General features: G+C 35.5%; 1 protein-coding gene across 3 annotated transcripts in view; it reads left to right on the top strand.

Annotated features, from left to right (window-relative positions):
- Nucleotides 1–572: 572 nt before the first annotated feature.
- mvb12ba (multivesicular body subunit 12Ba) overlaps nucleotides 573–22,032 on the top strand; it is a 35,169-nt gene continuing 13,709 nt past the window's right edge. Inside the window, exons 1-4 of one of the 3 annotated variants that reach the window (XM_039655024.2) lie at nucleotides 573–993; nucleotides 11,783–11,905; nucleotides 20,386–20,493; nucleotides 21,768–21,864. In XM_039655024.2, coding sequence (XP_039510958.2) covers nucleotides 946–993; nucleotides 11,783–11,905; nucleotides 20,386–20,493; nucleotides 21,768–21,864 — 376 coding nt within the window. In that variant the 5' untranslated portion in view covers nucleotides 573–945. Of the gene's footprint in view, nucleotides 994–10,542; nucleotides 10,631–11,782; nucleotides 11,906–20,385; nucleotides 20,494–21,767; nucleotides 21,865–22,032 lie in introns of those variants that run through there. The other 2 variants (XM_039655026.2, XM_039655027.2) reach the window with 2 other exon arrangements.

A 22,032-nucleotide genomic window follows, 5' to 3' on the forward strand; every position in this document is an offset into this window, starting at 1 on the left:
CCAGAATAATTCCACAGCTTTATGGACCTGTACCATGGTATTCGTTGAAGGTCATTTTGATGAACGTATAGGCCTAGGCCTATATGAATATGGTCTCTCAGTCTCCCAAATATGATCATCCTGGTGTGAGGGACCCCCATTCTATTTTTTTTATTTTTTTTTACTGTAAACTTTTCCACAGACCTCCTATTGTGGTTTAGTACTCCCTGTGGCCCCCTTTTTTTAAACTGCCCTGCCGTATGAAAGTATAAAGTACCATATATTAGGCTACATTACTTTAACTGAGGGCTGATAACATTAAATTATTAAAATAAACAACTGATGAATTATTCAACATGCACAACCCGCCTCTATATCTTGAAATCTCGGAATTAAATCTAGTTTTGTATTACAGCAATAGTATTTTTTTTATGTTTTTGTGTGTAATTGTTAGAATATAAAACAGATATTAAAAGGCAAAGACTTCATAACAACTATAGCCTACATCAGCAACAAAACACAGAACACACACACACACACTCACACCCCTACCTCCCACCCTCTCCTCTCTCAGTTTCAGTGACTGGTTAGAATAGAAATGGCAGCTTCTGAGGATCCCTAAACGACTCTGGCAAATTAGGGAGAAATGCTCCTTTGAAATGGATTAACTGATAACGGGAACGTCAACAGTCCAGTCGTGAGCTGTAACGACAGACAGAAAAGGAACCAGTGGCGTATATCTTTTCAAACAGCAGCGTCTGTGTGTCTATCTGTGTGAAGTATATTGGGGTAAGAGAGACGTCGATTAGCATTAGCACTGTTAGCTCCGCTTCTGCTTTCGCCCGCCCGAGCTTTCGTGCTCTTCGCGCCGCATTCTCTCCCACTCCGCCCCGCTCCGCTCTTACGCGCTGCCGAGGCTTCTGCGGCCGCTGCTACGCCTGCTGCTACCGCTGTGGGCTGCGGGTCATGAAAAGCTGCTTTTGTCCGAAAAGGAAGGACGCAGTGCATTTTACAGTTAAGTCAATGTGGAGTGTAATTGTCATATTGCTATTTGCACATATATTAAAAAAATAGGAATATTGAGGAAATTAAATTGGGATAGCTTGTTAGCTCGGCTAGGCTAAGTATAGAATCTCTCTAAGGAGTCTCCTAGCAACCTGCCAGCTAATGCTAATGGCTAAAATTGGGCTTCAGCCAAATGATAAAGCTGACTATTATTTATTCATATTATGGACTCAATATATTATAATAAGCCCTAGATAAGTGTTTGAAATGTTTTGTGAATTGTTTAGCGGGATAGTAAATAATATTGTAATGTAAATAATACTTATTTATTACATGTTTGCTTTTGTATCTTAACGTTACATATCTGGTCATTTAAACAAAACTGGAAATGTTTCATTGTTATGGGGGAATATAAATAGGGATAAGGTGTTATTAATTTATTATGCAGAGCATTGCTTGTCTATTGGACAATATTTAATCGCTTTGTTATCAAATTTAAGAGTGTCGTCATATATTGTCATTTAAGAGTGTCTTTTAATTCTGTGTTCATGATTCAGATTAGGGTTTCTGAGGGTCTTAATTCTCCTTTATACAAATTAAGGCTTAAAGAGACCTAAAGAAAATGGCCCTGTTATCCAATACATTGATAGCCTAATGATCTTTAAATTAGTGTATATTTAACGTTACTAGAAATTCAAATGTAAAACGAAGCCTAGAAAACGTAACAAAATTAAGTGAGTGTTTATGTTTATTTTATTTTTTTGTAAAATGAATTAAAAAATAATATTTGTTCAGTAAGTTGTATTTCCAAACGTTTAAAGTGTATATGATACTCCTTAGCTTAGACATTTATAGTTAGATAGCATATTGATGTAATTCTCATCAATTTATTCCATAAATGTTCTTTACTTGGTCTTAAATGTACCTTCATAAAACCTACAGAAACCCTGCAGATGTCTGACTTGTTAGTGTCAGTTGTTATTAAATTTACAGGGAGCAAGTGACTGTGTAAACAGAGGTAATGCTGTAAGAAATAAATGCTCTTCTGATTGGCTCTTTTAAAATGTTGAAATTGAATTTTCAGATCAGATTATCACCAAGATGCCTAATGAATTTGATAAGGCAAGTATGACATACCAATTTTGTTGTCCAATACTCCAGCATGGGTTAGAATAATCAGCATGTTGTTACGGCCAGTGTCTCTCTACTGAATGCTGCTCTTGTTTGTGAGATTTGGAGCCGTAATGTGCTAGGCTATGATTCATTTATAGACCAAGAGCTGCTTTGTATCTGTGCAATAAATGTTGGTCTTGTATGTATTTTCTATAATGCTCTGAGTTGTGCCACTGGTGTTGTCGTTTCATTTTGATTAGCACCAGATCTCTGTTGATGTTTAGTTTCAAAAGGGATACAATTTGTTTTGTATAGCTGTTATCATAATCTTTATGGGTTCTTCCATGTACTTTTCACTTTCTCTTGGATTTATCATATCCCTGACCACCCATCCACCAATCCATCCATGCATGCTAGAACCTGTGCTCATGGATTTGATTAGTTTCCCGTGATGATGTTTGCTTTATCCACCTGTTCAAACAAGCATGCTTTCTTAGAGAGGTGATGTAAACTTGAACAAGCAATGAAACCAACACATGCTGGGCTGAACAAAAAGGATTTATTTTCCTACTGGGATAGTAGATCCGATTTTGATTTGCCCTGTACATTTTTTTTTTTCACTGCCCCAGAAATTTACATTTATCAACATATTTTTAGCATTTAGTCTGTCGAATTACATTTATGGATTTAGCAGACACTTTTACAAAAGAGGAACTAAAGCTATTCATCAAAGTGCTAGCAATATCCGTAATATACAATGCTATAGGTTTATTTTAGGGATGCACCGATGTGAAAATTTTGGCCGATAATTCTTTATATTTGAAAGCCGATAACCGATATATCGGCCGATAAACTTAAATCCCAAATTTTTATCTAATTTTGAGAGCCTTATTACAAAAAAACAAAAGTCTCACAATGAAATCCATGTCCATGTTATGGTGTTGTATAGCCGATATGACAGATTTGCGCTGCACATGTTTTACTGAACCGTATTTTCATTTTTTGAAGAGATTTCAATCATATTTCAAGAAATTCAAAAACATAAACAGTGCTCAGCTGAAGGGAATAATACATTATTTATCAGCTTTAATATATCGGCCACATTTTCTTACCAGGCCGATAACGATAACATAAAAAAAAATGAACATATATCAGCCGATACCGATATGCTCGCCGATATATCGTGCATCCCTAGTTTATTTGACAACTATATTAGGAAAAACTTAAAAAAAAAAACACATTATGAATTGACAGCATAAATGCAGTGGCTTCTGTCAGCTGGCTCAAGCTTCTCTCAATCTGGCTCTGGGCCGTCCTTATTGTTGAGCCCTGCAATATCTCCCAGACTCCTCGGTTGGCAGTGTGTTGACAGTGCCAGCATCTGTGCCATCTGAGGCTTCTCTGTCCTCCTGGCAGATGAGTGATATGAAAGCAGATCTGCCCCTAATGTTCGAGAGGCATCGCAGAGCCTCTCCTGCTCATGTTTCAGGAAGGATGCATCTGTTGTTTATGATGACTGCTTTGGTGTGCATTTGTTTATGAAGATTCAGGCTACTGGTTAGACATAGCCGGTCCGAAAGACCTTTGCTTCATTGTGATTTATCATAGGAAATCATTGATGATTGTAACGTTCCTTTTTTTGGGAAAGCCTGCTAATACCAGTGTTCTTCTGCCAACATTTGATTGTTTAATAAGACTATTCTAAGACCATGTTTATTCAAGAATATGTCCTTCTTAGCTACGTACACGTTTACATGCATTTTCTAAGTCCAATCTGACTGCAGATTCCAAAAGTACTGTTTATATTATTATTAGAGCCCGACCGATGAAGGATTTTGAAGGCCGATACCGATACAAATATTTTTGGGTTTTAAAATCCGATATTCCGATATATCGGCCGATATTTTTTTTTATTAAATATTGTTGGATTTCACACGCGTGTAAAAGAAAAACTAACTTTTCTGCACAAGATACATTTGATACTTTTTCTCTATGTCTAAATGTTCACTCCTCGCAAGTATAACTTACATTTTACAATGCAGGGACTGTAACTAGAGATATGCTAGTTATAAATACAGTAATCATTACTTTATTTAGCCAGAAAAAGTTCATTGTGGTTTCCAAGCTCATTAATGTTAACGTTAGCGGTCTTCCACTGATGATAGTGGCATTAGCTAGCTTTGTGGTTAGCTAGTCTATGATGAGCCATAATTTAGCAATAGATAACATCATACTGCAAATTGTAAAACATACATTTTCAATACAACAGGCCAAGGAGAGATGATGACTGAAGCATGTTTCATCCGTTTTTATTTTTATTTTTGAAATATTCATTTATCGCCCATTATAACTGCCGATACCGATATTTTGGAAAATGCCTAATATCGGCCGATAATATCGGTCTGGCTCTAATTATTATGTACCCTAAACTTTCCAATCCAAATCAAATACTCCGTCCTTAGCTGTGTTTAAATGGACTAATTTAAATATAGTGAAATGAATCCAGTCCAACTTCAGATTCGGAAAGTTTATAATCCCATTCACATTAGGGCTGCACGATCTATCAAAATCAAACCGAAATTCAGATTTGACGTTGAGCGATTATTAAAAAGCAAAGGCTACGCTTTTCCCCCTGATTTTTCAATTGAATAAATACACTAGAAACACCTGTTCAACATTAATGCAATTATCTAATCAACCAATCACATGGCTGTTGCTTCAATGCATTTAGGGGTGTGGTCCTGGTCAAGACAATCTCCTGAACCCGAGACTGAACGTCAGAATGGGAAAGAATAATAATCAATTTCTCATAACTATTTGAAAATTAAATAGATTGAAACAGCAGTTGTAGCTTTGCAGTTTGTCGTTTTGATTGTTGATTATATTGCGAGTGCTCTTGTTTTCTACTATGAAGTTTTGTTTTGTGTTCTTTTGCGTTGTTATATTTTTGAAAAGTAAACTTAGTGAGAATTTTATCCCTTGCTCAAGCACTGACGCTACTGCGACATGGTTCGAAACCAGCAGGTTTAAAGGTGCCCTATAATGTGAAATTGAATTTATGTTGGCATAGTTAAATAACAAGAGTTCAGTACATGGACATGACATACAGTGAGTCTCAAACATCATTGTTTTCTTCTTCTTACTTAAATCTCGTTTTTGAAAAACACCCCTGAAAAACAGGCGAATCTCCACATAATACCGAATCTGACGTAAAAGTCGGGATCATGTTCATGTTCAGCCCATGTTCAGTGATAGACGAGACGGAGCTGCGCAGCCGAAGCATGGCCGTTGATCAGTGTTTGGATATACACATGAACACAAAAGTATTTTTAGATCCTTCATCCGAGCCTCTGAAGAAACAATGGGTTAGTTTTATTTTCTCTGGATATTTCCAAACATTTCACCGACGACTGTTTCCTCAACTTGCCAAGAGCTGGCCTCGGACCGAGCTGATGTGTTATTGTTGTTCAAGTTCAGACAGGTAAAGTTAACGTTAATCTTTCACTCCAAATCGTTCAATACTGTTTATGCATCAGTAAGTCAAGCCAGGGACTTCACATCGTTTCTTTTAGTAGGATGAAAAAAATAATAATAATTGTGAATAAATTGTATACAGAAAGCGATCAATATCTTTCCACACAGCGCAAGTTTATCTGGACACTTGCCAAACTCATTAGGAATTCAATGACGCACGTTACAATGCACAACGAAGCTCTTGCTGTATTTACATGATCGTGTCTGCATTAGTGAAAGCAGAGAAGGCAGAAATTGCGTTGCAATGATAAGATCTTCATCCTCGCGATCGACAGGCTTTCTGTCCTCTGCTTGCTCAATACTTAACCCTTGTGCTGCATTAGATTTTTAACACCGTTGAGTGCATTAAGGACCAAAAATGGCCACATATTAAACATTGCCTAAAATATTATATATTATTATTATTTTCCACTTTTACCAAGTTAAATCTTTTAACCAGCATCCGTCCTCATCATAACTACCAAAAATGTATTCAATTTCAGGATTTTAACCCTTTATTAATTACCAGTTTTGTTTGCGAAACCATCGATTTGTATAAGAGGAAAAAACACAAAAATTCAATTATTTTCAATAAACTAAATGCAAAGAGAAAACTTTAGATTTGGATTATCACAGTCTCACTTTGCAAAAAATCCCACTTAGTGCGTTAGAGACCAAAAATGGCCACCTATTAAACATTGCCTATTGCCTAAAATAAGGTGCATTTCCACCCATAGGGAATAAATATGTAGTGACGTCATCTGGTGGAATACACTATATAATGCAAATATAATGCTTTTGCTTCAAAATGAAAGGATGTTTGTGCAAAAATCATGTTTCATGTATTACTGACAGCCTCAGATTTAAACAACGTTTTAATGGGTTTCAATGGGCCATTTTTGGTCTTTATGGTGCTGAGTGTTACTATTTGATCTACACAGTGTGTGTTATACATATTTTGCAAAATGGGATCACATTTTTTACATGTATCCAAAAAGTCACAATTTTGCCAAATTTCATACCATTTGCATTAAAACAGCCAAAATGGTCAAAGAAATTAAACTGCAAAAGACCAAAAATGTCCCTAATGCAGCATAAGGGTTAACACAGCAACATTTTATGTGATGGGAATAGATCTAAATACTTCAAAAACATCTCACGATTCGTTAATCTCGATAGCTGTAATAGAAAAAAAAACTATAATAGCTGGAGTAAAATTATTCGAAACAGTAGCTTAGCTATTTTAAATGCAAGCATGTCAGCCAATCACAGCAGAGGCCGGTTACACACAGCAGACACGCCCCTTCAAACAGAGTGTTCAGATCAGAGGCTAAAATCAGGCTAGGAAAAATGCCTTTTATTTCTAAATTATGACTATTTTTGATCTAAAAAAAAACATACTAACATTATAAGGGCAACCCAGGAAACATTATAAAATAATTTAAAAAAACAACATTTTAGGGCACCTTTAAGTGTTTTTTTGCCCAGAACAGCCTTTTCCTGGGTAGAATTGAATTGGACCAAGCTGGGCATATTATTAAAAAGGGGTTAGTGAAATCTCAGGATGTTGCGGTCTTGATTCACATTAAACTAAAATACAGTATATGATTTCCCAGACTGCATTCCTTCCCTGTTGACGAATGCAGTCTATTTTCTCACTGTTGACTCCAGAGATCATCGTGTCACATCTTTTTTTTTTATCCCTCTCTCTTGGCTCTATAGATTTCTCACATGCTCTCAGTTTGATCTCGCTCTCTTTCTTCTCGTCTCTCTGTTGTTTGCTTGGCTTCAAGCTGCTTCTATGTGCACCAGTGATTTGACACAGCTTCTTTGTGGCTTGTTTGCAGAGCGCGGAGGGCAGGCCTGGTTGCCAAGGTTGCCTCCAAAGCGCTTAGCTTCATCTTAAGACTGTGAATCATTTGTATTCAGCGACATAACTCTTCAGATTCTCAGGAAGAACAAACCCTGACTGACTCCAAAAGAAAGTTGATTTGTGAAGTTAGTGATGAAGACGAGACTACAATGTGTGTAAATCACTCGCATATGTGACCAAATTGAACGTTAGGCAACTAAAAACATCTTTAATTAGCCAATGCTATTAAGGATTTCAGTCACCTGTGATTCAGTGACAGTTTGGCGCAATATAAATTCATTGCCTGTTGAGCTTTGCGCACCGTCGCTTGGCTGAGAGCGCCCTCTGTTGCTTTCTTTCACAAACGCACACACACACACTCAACGTGAGAAAGAGAGAGACTTTCACACATGCCACGCAAAGAGAATTGACAATGCAGGGCTCGACAATGAGGACCGCCCGATGGGTAAGAGAGATCGGGCCAGTGCTGCATCGTCATGACAGTTTATCTTTTGCACGTTAAGCTATGCCAAATTAAAGCAACACTAAGTAAGATTTTTTACCTTAAAATAATGTTTCCAAAATCGTTTCAGTGGTTCATTAAGTCGTAACAGGGTGAAAGGCAGTTCTGGATTCGCTTTGCGGTCCTATATCTGCTATAACCACGCTTTGTAAGATTGCCAGATCGGGTCACGCGTTTCTGTAGTTCTAATGAGATATAAGTAGGGTTGGGTATCGAGAATCGAGTATCGATTGGAACCGAGACAAATTTTTCGTTTTTCCCGGAATCGTTCAAAAGTTAAAATTTCGATTCCTAGTTTCGATATTCACAGTCCGCCGAGCGGAAGAAGAAACCGCTGAACAACACCAACGAAGAAGCGTCTACCGGAAGTGTTGGCATAACCGCGCGAGTCGAACATGAGTACCTTACGTCGGCGATCCAAAGTGTGGCTTCACTTTTCTAAAAATAACGAAATCTCGGCAAAATGCAAAATTTGTGACAAAAGGAGTATTTTTACAGAAGGAGTATTTCCTTCAGAAAGGATTATTTCCTTCAGAATGGCCGTTGGTTAGCAAGGTTAGCTAAACTTTTTTGACCCTGCCTCTTAAAAGAATCGGAATCGAGAATCGTTAGGAAGCGGAATCGAAACAAGGAATCGCAATCGGAATCAGAATCGTTCAAATTCAAACGATACCCAACCCTAGATATAAGAACTACAAATTTTACTTGCTTTACGTGAAGCGTTACATTATTCATTATTTAGTTTTTCTTCGTTTCTGATGTCGCAATACATCATACTTTCATGAAATCATCATGCATCATACTCTAGCTTGTCTGTGGACTTCGTTCATTCCAAAGCCGGTGCTTATAAACAGTTAAATTATTTACCATAGCGGTAATTGACAATTCCACTTCCTACCTGTAGGGGGACCGCAGAGGAAAAGTTACTTGGTGTTGCTTTAAACACTCAAGTGAGTAGTGAATCTTTCATGAACGGACACAAGCCCACCTTGGCGAGTATCCTAGTAAACATAGTCGCTTAGGCCTATGTGTTAAGTGAATCGAAACAGTGGAGAAAGAAAACGCATGTGTAACAGTATCAGTGAACCGGATCTGTGCGTTATTTCTTAAAGTGACAGCAGCCTAATATTCCAGCTGTCTGTGTTTTTGATGTTAATCGCAACAAAATCACTTAATGATCTTGACTGAATAACTTTTGTAACATAAGCACTGTAACTGTAATAAGGATTCATCTATATTTAATTTGTACAGTGAAGACTATGCAGTGTTTTTATTACATTTTATTATTAAATTTCTGTACCTAATCTACCTTATATGTATCTAACTACTGTTAGATTGGCCTGAAAAACTTTAAAAAGCACGGTTTATTTAATTTTTAACTTTGCTCTATTGTGTTTATTTGTGCTATATATGTAAAACGTCAGTTAGGGCTGGGTATCGAGTTCGTTACTTTTGAGGCACCCACCGAATTGCCTCGATACCATCGAGTATCAAAAAAATGTCTTGTCATTCGGTACCAAATTTCGATATCTGAGGGGTTCATCTTGTCAACGTCATTGAAACGATAAGCATGTATGATTTTCACAAATCAAGTGCTGGCCGTGGTGAGGCATCAAGGAAAAACACTAGTTTACATCCGTCGGCTTGATGGCAACAGCGTGCGATGACCGCAATACAATGAATGCCCGATTCCAGAAGAATTTTAACGAGAAAAACGGAATTAAACTCGCATTAAACTAGGCATCTTGTAAAGTGTGCTCCTCCTTAAGGTTAGCTGCATTCATTTTTCCCTCTTCACATTAATGTTACAGCCTCTGCTATAACATTATCTAATTGGTATCGAAAAAAAGTATCGTTCAGGAATCGATATCGGTACCCTACAAATCAATAATATTACTGAATATATATGTGTGTTTTACACTGTGCACTGCACACTCATGCCTACACTGTAAAAAAAATATTGTTGGTTAAACTTAAAAAATTAAGTAACCCGGTTGCCTTAAAATTTTAAGTTGATTGAAATAGAAAAAGTGAGTTAATACAATGGAGATTGATTTAATCAGAAACTCAAAATAATAAGTTATCTGAACTAAATAAATTATTTAAGTTGATTTGACAAAAGAAAAAATGTTGTGATAACAAATCTTGAAAATATGTTTTTTACAGTGTATCAGTTTTTACTCATCTCTTTGTTTAATCTGTTGATCTCTGGTAGACATGCAAGTTTTCTCCTTTTACCCGCCAAAACTGTTTACATTTTACCGTAACTTGTAAGTTCTTGTTCATCATAAGCTCTCAGATGCTCCGGAATCGTGACGATGAGTGTGTTTACTCATATCAAAGTAAATAAACAGACTAAAAAACAGAATCCTGATAATTATAATAAGATATTTTTCCCTTGAAGTAGTTAGCGTGTGAGATTAGAGGAAAAGTTGACATGGAAAGGCTAAAAGAGGCTGTGTTTCATGGCTTGTCGTCTGGCTCGGTGTCTCGTCTCCTCCCTCTTGTTCTCTGTTCAAACATGTCTTTTACACAGTGACTTGGTTTCATTTGTCAGCTTGTCTTCATGTTTCGGCAGTGCCGTCACATTTTTACTCTGCTCTGTGTTGTCTCAGAGATATGTTTGGGTATCAGCTTGAGGAAATGTGAGTGTTTTGACTTTTAAAACCTTTTACTGCTATTTGCTAACAAACAATATAGGCCATATTTGGCATCATTTTATATACTCTAATTAAGAGGGCATTTTAAACGAAGCATTGTGGAAATTAACTGAATGTGAGTCATACAAGTAATTTTTCACTTTAAGTCTTTAGATAATTTGTGTGTTCCATTGCTTGGTAAATTAACTTAATGTCATTACATTTGTGTATTGATTCAAGTCATTGTAGTGTCATTACTAATTTTAGATCTAAACTAATTTAGAATGGCTTTTAATACGTAGTAGTGGTGGGGCAATTTCCTTTTCTTGTTTATGTTGACTTTTTTCTTTCCTTTTTTTGTTATATGTATCTAATATGCTGTTTTATGATGTGAAGCACTTTGGATACCTGACGGTTGTGTAAAGCGCTATAGAAATAAACGTTGATTGATTGAACGTTGATTACTACTAGCAACATAAATGTTCACCATACCCAGATAGCAAACTGACATTGAATCAGCGTGAAAACATGACATCTAAACAACGTTGATATGACATTGTTTTGCTCATCGAATTAACGTTGAACCAACGTCAGACGCTCAAAACTAACGGAAAATCAACTTGAAATCAACGTTGTTTCAACGTTATGAAAGCAAACCAATTTTCGATTTTCATTTATCTTTGAAGAATGCCGCGTCTGACGTTGGTTCAACGTTAATTCGATGAGCAAAACAATGCCAGATCAACGTTGTTTCGATGTCATGAGAGACGTCGTTTGTTTCCACGTTGATTCAATGTCAGTTTGCTGTCTGGGTAGTTAATGGAGTGTACGTTAGAAACGTTATACCTGTTCACTTTCGAATGAGAACTTTCTCCTTTTAGTATGTGTATCCATTGCAGTCTGTGTAGTTTTTAATCATATTGCGGCATAATTTAAAAATGCCATTTTATTATATTAGCACATCATGCTGACATGGAAATCCCCGGTTCATTCCTATGGGATGTTATGAGCCGGCAACCGTAACCAAGGGTAGAGTCTAACAAAAGTTAATTTGCTTTTGTAGACAAAACAAACACTATTTAGACTCATCCGACATGTTCTGTCAAGTGGTTTGTTGTTTAGCGTGTAAATGTTTTAACAACACTCTTGTCTTCTCAGAATTCCCCCATGATGCCTGAGGTACGGGACCTTTCAGACGCCCTGCCGGAGATGCCCATGGACCCGATCACTGGCGTAGGAGTCGTGGCCTCGAGAAACAGAGCTCCCACCGGCTATGATGTGGTGAGTGTCCTATACAGTTGTGCAGATGGTGAAGATAGAGGAGAAAGTGCTTAAGGAAGTAAAACTCTTTGTTCCGCCAAAGCATTTGTGAAGATATGACATCTGTTATTCTAGTTTTTTGGGGGTTTGGTTTAGTGCCTAGCATGCTGTTTCTACGCGAGACACTATTGTTGTGTTCAAAAAACCTAGGGAGTCATAGATTAATACGGGTTCTCAATGCCGATTACATTAATTAATTTAGCAGACGCTTATTTTTATAAGAGCAACATCAACATTGATGATAATAATGTCTTTCTTGAACAGCAAATCTGTGTATTAGAATGATTTCTGAAGGATCATGTGACACTGGAGTAATAATGCTGAAAATTCAGCTTTGATCTCAGGAATAAATTATATTTGACAATATATTCACACAGAAAACTGTGTTTTTAATCAAATAATTGCAGCTGTACTGTTTAATTGCTCAGTACAGCTGCAATTATTTGATTAAAAACACAGTTTTCTGTGTGAATATATTGTCAAATATAATTTATTCCTGAGATCAAAGCTGAATTTTCAACATTATTACTCTTTTGAACAATATAAAGGATATATAGTTTTTGTACACAATATTTTCAGCCCAAAATTTTGAAACACAATGTTAATTCATTTATTGGTGGTTGATTTTGGAACTGACACAAGGGCAGCTAGCACTAGCATGGTTAATTTGGGAAAGCATATTGTTATTGTGCTTATTGATAATGGTCAAATACCAGCTAAATAACCTTTACTGATATGACCAAAGTCTTATATCATGAAATTAGTAATTTCCTTATGATAACTGTATATAATAAACGATAGTTAATTTTGCTTTAAATAAAGTTTCACAATTTTTGAGAACATTGAAATTTAATTACCATTTTTATCACCAATTTCAATGTCACAAAAAACAAATATTAGCTGATGTAAAAAAAAAACAGCTTACTGAAGACAAGTAAAATTATAATTACTTCAAAAAAAACTTCAATCTCTAGAAATAAGAAGTGCATAAATACTACAACTTCTACATAAATTGAATAAAGTAGTTAAATGTACAAAAAACATAGTCTTCTTCACTGTGTAAATTAAATATAGCCTACATTTATTCTTATTAAAGCTACAGACGTGATTGAGTGATTTTATTCGCCTTTCTTTAATTTGATTAACATGAATGACACAGACGGAAGCGGGTATATTAGGCTGCTGTCACTTTAAAACCGAATGCACTGATCTACAGTAGTCAACATTTGAAGTGGATAAAAAAAGTTTTCCTAACACAAGACATTGTTCAAAATTCATGTATAACTGATTAGAGCCCGACCGATAAAGGATTTTGAAGGCCGATACCGATACAAATATTTTTGGGTTTTAAAATCCGATATTCCGATATATCGGCCGATATTTTTTTTTTTTAATTAAATATTGTTGGATTTCACACACGTGTAAAAGAAAAGCTAACTTTTCTGCACAAGATACGTTTGATACTTTTTCTCTATGTCTAAATGTTCACTCCTCGCAAGTATAACTTACATTTTACAATGCAGGGGCTGTAACTGAAGAGTTCAGATGCAAAAGCCTCTAAATTGCCATTTGAAATTTTCTTCTTTAATGATGATTTTTATCAAACTTGTATATTTAAGTTCAGTAATTTCACTTAAATAACAATTAATAGGTAATTATCATTGCCATTTAAGTGAAATTACTGAACTTACATATACAAGTTTGATAAAAATCATCATTAAAGAAGAAAATTTCAAATGGCATTTAGAGGCTTTTGCATCTGAACTCTTCAACTAGAGATATGCTAGTTATAAATACAGTAATCATTACTTTATTTAGGCAGAAAAAGTTAATTGTGGTTTCCAAGCTCATTAATGTTAACGTTAGCGGTCTTCCACTGATGATACTAGTGGCATTAGCTAGCTTTGTGGTTGGCTAGTCTATGATGAGCCATAATTTAGCAATAGATGACATCATACTGCAAATTGTAAAACATACATTTTCAATATAACAGGCCCAGGAGAGATGATTGAAGCGTGTTTCATCCGTTTTTATTTTTTAAATATTCATTTATCGGCCATTATAACTGCCGATACCGATATTTTGGAAAATGCCTAATATCGGCCGATATATCGGTCTGGATCTATAACTGATGAAAGGTTTTGATCCACTTCAAATGTTGACTCCGATAATAAACTGATAGACATGCTCTTTCTTTCTCAACTCTTTACATTCGCTTGAAACGTAAAAGACTGTTTTCAAGGAGACTTGCAAACAGGGACATTTGGAAACATAAGTGTGTGTATTTGACCGTTCAAGATTAATAAGTCACCAGAAACTCGGACAGTGCACGTAAATGTGAGTGGAACAGACTGCTGTAATATGAGATGCCTTGTGTAATTGTTGATATGTAATACTAGAACGATGTTGGATGTATTTCTCTTTAGAGTTGGTAATATCAACAAAGAGCCCTGTAGACATGCACACAAACCATGTTGATCTCAGTTGCAGAAAAGCCCTTGTCACGGAGGCCACAGTTAACAGGCTAGGAGAAATACGATCTGTATGTGGTTTAAAGGTATGACGTTAAAGGCTCACAGCTATGCAGGCGATATCGATGTAATCTGAACTATCAAGGGGATCAAGGAGACGTCTTTGCGTACATTGTCAACGTAACGTCTATTTCATTTTGTAAGACTGTTTTCCCAAAACCTTTTGGAAAAATGAAACCGCATAGCATAGGATCGTCAGGATTAAAGGAGTCGTTCACTTTTGAAAAAACTTTTGCTGATAATTTACTCACCCCTTTCTTTCTTCAGTCGTTTTTGATGAAAACATTCCAGGATTTTTCTCCTTATAATGGACTTCAATGGGGTCCAAACGGTTCAAGGTCCAAAAGACACTTTCAGGACAAACTGCAAACTGTTCAAAGGGCTTTAAATGATTCCAGATGATGAATAAGGGTCTTATCTAACGAAACAATCGCTCATTTAATAAATAAATAACAAAGTTTAAGTTTTATAAGCTCAAATGCTCGCCTTGCTCTGTTCTGTGACTCTCCTGTTCGAACTTGTTCATCAAAATGAACAAATCTTTTTCTGAGTCATTTGGTTCATTCAAAGAACAAAACGGGCGAATTGACAAAGATTCATTCATTTTGATAAACGAGTTCGAACAGGGGAATCACAGAACAGAGCAAGGCGACCATTTGAGCTTATAAAACTTAAACTTTGTTGTTATTTTTTTTAAATGAGTGATCGTTTCTCTTGATAAGACCCTTATTCATCGTCTGGAATCGTTTAAAGCCCTTTGAACCGTTTGCAGTTTGCACTGAAACTGTCTTTTGGACCTTGAACCGTTTGGTTCCCATTGAAGTCCATTATAAGGAGAAAAATCGTGGAATGTTTTCATCAAAAACCTTAATTTTTTTTTCGAATGAAGAAAGAAAGACATGGACATCTTGGATGACATGGGGGTGAGTGAACTACTCCTTTAATGTTTACATGATGCACCTCATGAATAGCGGCAGCTTGACATAAAGGTCACATAACACCGTAGAAAGTACATTTCTGATCACGGGCCCAGTTTCTTTTGTGCCGTATTATTATTTTTTTGTTGTTTTTTTGGGCAGGAACTCACACATGACTTGGATCTACTTTGGCAAGAGAAGACGCAGTGGGGTTGTTGTGTTTCCTTTAGCTGTCCCGGTCGTTGTCGTCACTCCAGCGCAGAGCTTAACAAAGCTTCCTGTGTGGATTGCGAGAGTGTGTGAAAGCCGGGTCTGTTGATAGCACCCACTCCACCCCCAAAACGTCTTCTCAAATGGCAGAATCGCTGTAGTCGAGACGCAAAGCATCAGAACTAGAGAGGGAAATCTGTTGTTTCCAACACTAACTGTGAGCTACTTGTGTCTTTCTGTCTGTTCAATATCAAACTACAGAAGTCTGCGGTTTGACTCTTGGACAACCCCTGAAATCTGGGCTCTTCATTGAGTCATTACTTTGTCAGATATCCTATGAGGTGTTTTTTAATTGGTTCAAATGAATGGAGGCATTGTTATTTGTCTGTTGTTTACAGACAGTTCTTTCGAAAGGATTTTGAAGACCGATACCGATACAAATATTTTTGGGTTTTCTGATAATTATTTTTTTTTTTTTTCAGAAACGCGCAACAAAACATTAATAGATTTCCATAACATAGTTATTTATGAGTTTTAACTAAAATAGTATGATAAAGCATTTTAAAAATAAACGTGTTTCTTTTATTGTCACGACAGAACAGAGGAACATCAAAATATATTAAAGTTCTGATAAATTAAATAATAATTAGTCCCTACATTGCCTTATAAGCTACCTTATAATTACAATGTCAGCTTGCTTATCCCTTTACCTGCACTTTTTAAATTCTTTCCATCAAGCTATGTCTAAATGTTCACTCCATGAACAATGGAGGGACTGTAACTAGAGATATGCTAGTTATAAATACAGTAATCATTACTTTATTCAGGCAGAAAAAGTTCATTGTGGTTTCCAAGCTCATTAATGTTAACGTTAACGGTCTTCCACTGATGATAGTGGTATAAGCTAGCTTTGTGGTTAGCTAGTCTATGATGAGCCATAATTTAGCAATAGATAACATTATACTGCAAATTGTAAAACATACATTTTCAATATAACAAGCCAAGGAGAGATGATTGAAGCGTGTTTCGTCCGTTTTTATTTTATTTTTGAAATATTCATTTATCGGCCATTATAACTGCCGATACCGATATTTTGAAAAATCGCTAATATTGGCCGATAATATCGGTCTAGTTTTTTTTTTTTAATTATTAATATCAAACTGCCTTCATCAATTTTAAATTTCCTTTTAAGATGGGCAAAAAAAGGTTTCAATAGCCTATTCATCCAATATATTATACATTGGTACAGATGTTATGAATATTTGCTTCACCAGTGATTAATTTAGCTAATTAATGGTGCTTTCAAAGTAAAGCATTATTATTATTGCTCAGTCTTGGGCATTTAAACAAATTGAATGGTTAGTGACTTTTTATATCTACTGAGACGTTAGCTGATACTGAGCAGGACAACGACAAAGTTTAGTGCAATTTTACCATTTTATTACAGCAGGAATTAGGAAATACAGGAATAGAGGAAGTACCATTTTAGCTAGCCTTGACTTCTTACCTACTGGCCTTGCATTTGCTTCCTCAAAGCAATGTACGGCATGGGCAGAGAATTGGAAGATAAAGCTGAATAATCTTCAATGGGGTCTATAAAATGTAAACTTTTTTCCCCCCACTATGTAAAAAAATATTGATGGTTTAACTTAAAAAGTAAGTAACCTGGTTGCCTTAAAATTTTAAGTTGATTGAACTGGAAAAAGTGAGTTAATACAATGAAGGAGATTAATTTAACCATCAGAAACTCAAAATTATATGTTATCTGAACTAAATAAATTATTTAAGTTGATTTGACAAAAGAAAAAATGTTGTGATTACTACACTGTAAAAAATATTGTTGGTTTAACTTAAAAAAGTAAGTAACCTGGTTGCCTTAAAATTTTAAGTTGATTGAACTGGAAAAAGTGAGTTAATACAATGAAGGAGATTAATTTAACCATCAGAAACTCAAAATAATAAGTTATCTCAACTAAATAAATTATTATAAAGTTGATTTGACAAAAGAAAATATGTTGCGATAACAAATCTTGAAAATATTTTTTACAGTGCAATTGTTTTCTTTTTCATGCCAAATTATGTCATCAATGTGAATGAAATGTTTGTTTGTGAAAAATCTCAGTATTTCGATTGTGTCTCTTTTGCTTTAATCGTTTAATGACAGCAGCATTTGTTGAGCTACATGAACAAATGTGATGATCATGTTTTCCAGGTGGATCTGAGATGTTTCATAGAGCATCTTGAGCCTCAATGCAAGCCAGGACTTAAAGGGATACTCCAATTTTTTTTTGGAAATAGTTTACCATTTTCGAATCCATTCAGCCGATTTTCTGATATTTAGAAGAATATCAGTAACCAGACAGTTTCTGGTCCCATTGACGTCCATAGTATATATTTTTTTTCCTACTATGGAAGTCAATGGGACCAGAAACTGTCTGGTTACTGATATTCTTCTAAATATCAGAAAATCGGCTGAATGGATTCGAAAATGGTAAAACTAAACCGTTTAACTCTGATAGAGTTGTAAAATGAGCCCAAAAAAAGTGGAGTATCCCTTTAAGTTCACATGGTCAATGTCACAATTTTACTTGCATTTCACAGTGCTGGAAATTGAAGACTTCCTAAAACCCTTTAAAGGGGTCATGAACTGGCTTTTTAAATTTTACAGGGTGTCCGCGGGGTTTTAAAAAGTGATAAATCAAAATTGTCAAATTTAAGGCCATTAAAAGTGTTAAATGTAGTCTGAGAGGTATTTTTTTTTTTTAAATTAGTTTTTTTTTTTTTTTAGACTATCAGGTGTCCTATTTTGTGTTTGCGTTAGTCCGTATAAATATGGGCTTTAGCTTATCTGGGCACAATCAAAGATCTTTCATCTCTGTCTATGTTTGATACTGACGTAATATTCAATGGCTGGACGATATATAGAGGCTATATAACCCTGATATAAGTGATCACCCGGATTTAGACCTACCTATATTGTATTTACATAAAGCGTTCACAGGCAAATTTGCTTTAGCCTATGTAGATCTATATATTGCTTTTATTTTCCTTTTATTGAAATCAGGCAAACATAAATGTCAGGCGACACGATTGCTGGCTGCATGTCAATATCCATGGATCACTGGATCTTTAGTAAGTTGTTAGGAGTGCAACTATATTAAGTCCAACATTTCGTTTAAATTGATCAAATTGTTAGTTTTAGTCACATTTTCGTTTAATAGTTTCCCCTATTAAATCCAGTCACGCAACAGATCTTTTGCCACTCAGTCAGGCTGAGGGGGGTTGTACCGGCGGTAAAAGTGTAAAACTTCGGTCGCAAATGCAATCCACTAAACATAAAAATGGAATGTGTGCTCTAAATCTATTCATTTTTGTATGTTATAAATGTCAAAATCTGTGTTCAAAATCTGAATGTCAAAATTCTGAAGGTAGTAAAGAAGGTATTAAAAAGTAGTAAATTTAACTTAAGGATTACTGTATATACCCTGTTTTATTATATTGTTGTCTAAAGTCAACTTATGACGTTCACTTGGTTTTTACATTCAAAAACATCAACATGAATAAGTAATAGGCTATTTTGTACCCTAGTTTTGAGCCTAATTGTAAAAGGATGCTAAATTAGGAACTGGTTTGAACTAAATCAGGACTTTTTTCTGATGGGTTATTAATGTGAATAAATGTTTTGTCGTCATGGCTGTCGTACTGAATACATTTTAAGAACAGAATCAAACAAGTAACCTTCTTTTTTTTTTTATTATACAGTCCCTCCAGAAAAACGCGATTATGCGATCGCTGAATTCAATGCAAAATCAGCCAAAGTCCGCATATTTATGCGGGGGCCGCATTTTTTCAAATACGCCGCACTTTCGCCGCATAAATTGCCGATTTCTGTGCAAAATATGCGGGGTTTGCATAATTTCATAATTCTCGCATTTTCGTTGCAAAAAAAGTCACATGTATCTTAGCAGAAAGTTGAAAAATGTTGCGTTTGCTTCACACAAGAGCAGCCATTTCCCCCTGTTTCCATGGGAACGTCATGAAGTGACGCAATTACGCGACGCCAGACAGACTCACGGAGGCGATTGACATCTCACAAATCGAACTCGTATAACTGTCTGTCGAACGTTCTACCGTCACATCGTTACTTAATAAACAACATAAGATAAAAGAAGTAGCATCAAACAGAAATTACCCGCACACATGGGGTGTTCGAGGCGCTCATATAACACTGCAGAGAGTTCAACAGGGAGCGCGCAGCTCTTAAAGGGGCCACACCTTATTTACACTCTTACAGTCTGAAATAAAACAAGATGAGAAATTAAATATTCCCAGCACTTTCTATGATGTAGTATGCTTGCTTATCAAAGGAAGTAATAAGAAATGACTCTTACATTAGCCTAGTGCGAATAGGGTGTTGGGGGAATCACTTTTTTTCTCTTTTTCATCAAACTGCAATTTTTGCAAATTCCTGCAATTTCATCGCATAAAATTGCATAAATTTACGGTATGATGCTGGCAACCACAGCTGCCAGTAGTTTACCGTGTAATCCATCAATTTTTGCCCGCAACAATCACAAAAAAACTCCGCGTTTTTCTGGAAGGACTGAATACTATTATGGTAAATGTTATATATAAATCGCAAATTTTTTCACAAATTTTTGGAAATTACCACCACAAAATCAGTCATTTTGATCGCAAAAATCACAAAAAAAAAAATCGTGAAATCCTGGAGGGACTGATTATAATGCATAATCCAATCAGTTTTTCTTTTCATTCCTTTTAGGTGGCACAAACCACAGATGGGATTGATGCAGACTTATGGAAAGATGGCCTGTTCAAATCCAAGGTGACCCGCTATCTGTGCTTCACCAGAGCATTCTCCAAAGAGAACGTGAGTCTTCAGTTCTTTATTAGATCATTTCCTTTAATTATGGTAACATTTTACAAATATTTCTAATTTGCAATCAACTGTTCTTCCCTATTGTGACGTATATCTGAGTGTAACGGATTCTCAAACAAGAGAAACTGTTGGGTGGTGGGACTTTATTTGATTGGATAATTGGATTGTTGTGGTTCGTTATTGGTCGAACTTATGAGAGTGATGGGTTGTCCCGCACTCGCGCCAGTAAACACGTAATTAGAAGAGAAATATGTCATGCCTAACAACACTTTATTTACAATATAGCACAACCAATTTGCTTAAACATACTTTAGTACTGAGACACTTTAGTTTAAAGGCTATTGAACTTTTTAAATATCCAGAGCATGTTCATGATGGAGTGTTTATGTAATGTTAAATCTTGTTAGAGTTGAAATGATCTCTGACTGTAATATGTCACAGAATCTCTTTTTTGTTTTTTTGTTAGACTATTTTTGTTCATCGTGAAAACAAAGCCGCTTCTTCTTCCTTCTGTCCCTGCAGGGTTTAGTCTTAGTCTTCTCAGACAAACCAAAGCGGAAAACGCTTTAAAATGTTTGTGATTTACTTTTTTTTCCTGATTTTAAATTACTTCTGTTTTTTTTGTACTATTTTTTTTTTTTGTACTATTACTATTATTTGTAGGGCTGTCAAACGATTAATCGCGATTAATCGCATCCTAAATAAAAGTTTGTGTTTACATAATATATGTCGGTGAACTGTGTATAATTATTTTGTATATATATATATATATATATACACACACACATGCATGTATATTTAAGAAAAAAATATTATTTATATATAAAATAATTATATTTATATATAATATATATTATATATAAATCTATATACAGTATATACATGAAAAAATATACAAGCATGTGTGTGTATTTATATATATATAAAATAATTATACACTGTGAACCCACACATTTTATGTAAACACAAACTTTTATTTTGGATGCGATTAATCACGATATCCCTAATTATTTGTTTGTTTGTTTGACTTTATTGTCTGTCAAGATTTACTAGACAGAAATTCATCTTTGACACTGGTATCAAGACATAAAACAAATGATTGAGCACTCATATATGAATAAAACAAATTAATATAACATATACATATGATATTATTATGATGATGATGATGCTTATGTGTTAGAAATAAGCATGCAACCAAGCACATGGCTAGAGATGTGGTCTATTGACTTTCTCTTGTATGTTCTTCCTGTATCTCTCCTCAGAGTCATTTAGGAAATGTGCTCGTAGACATGAAGCTCATCGACATCAAGGACACGCTGCCTGTGGGATTCATTCCCATTCAGGAGACCGTGGACACACGTAAGATGTTCCTCTTGTTCATTTACAACTGCTATTTCAGCCAGAGCACAACTGATGCATCTTCAAAACCATATTTTCTAATTGATATGCATATGCATAGCATCCTAGGGTGGATTTGATGTTGAAATATGAGTATTTTGAAGTCTTTTTCACAATGCAAAAATGCGG

Source organism: Pimephales promelas, chromosome 4, assembly GCF_988280905.1.
Source record: "Pimephales promelas chromosome 4, fPimPro1.hap1.1, whole genome shotgun sequence".
Taxonomy (NCBI): Eukaryota; Metazoa; Chordata; class Actinopteri; order Cypriniformes; family Leuciscidae; genus Pimephales; species Pimephales promelas.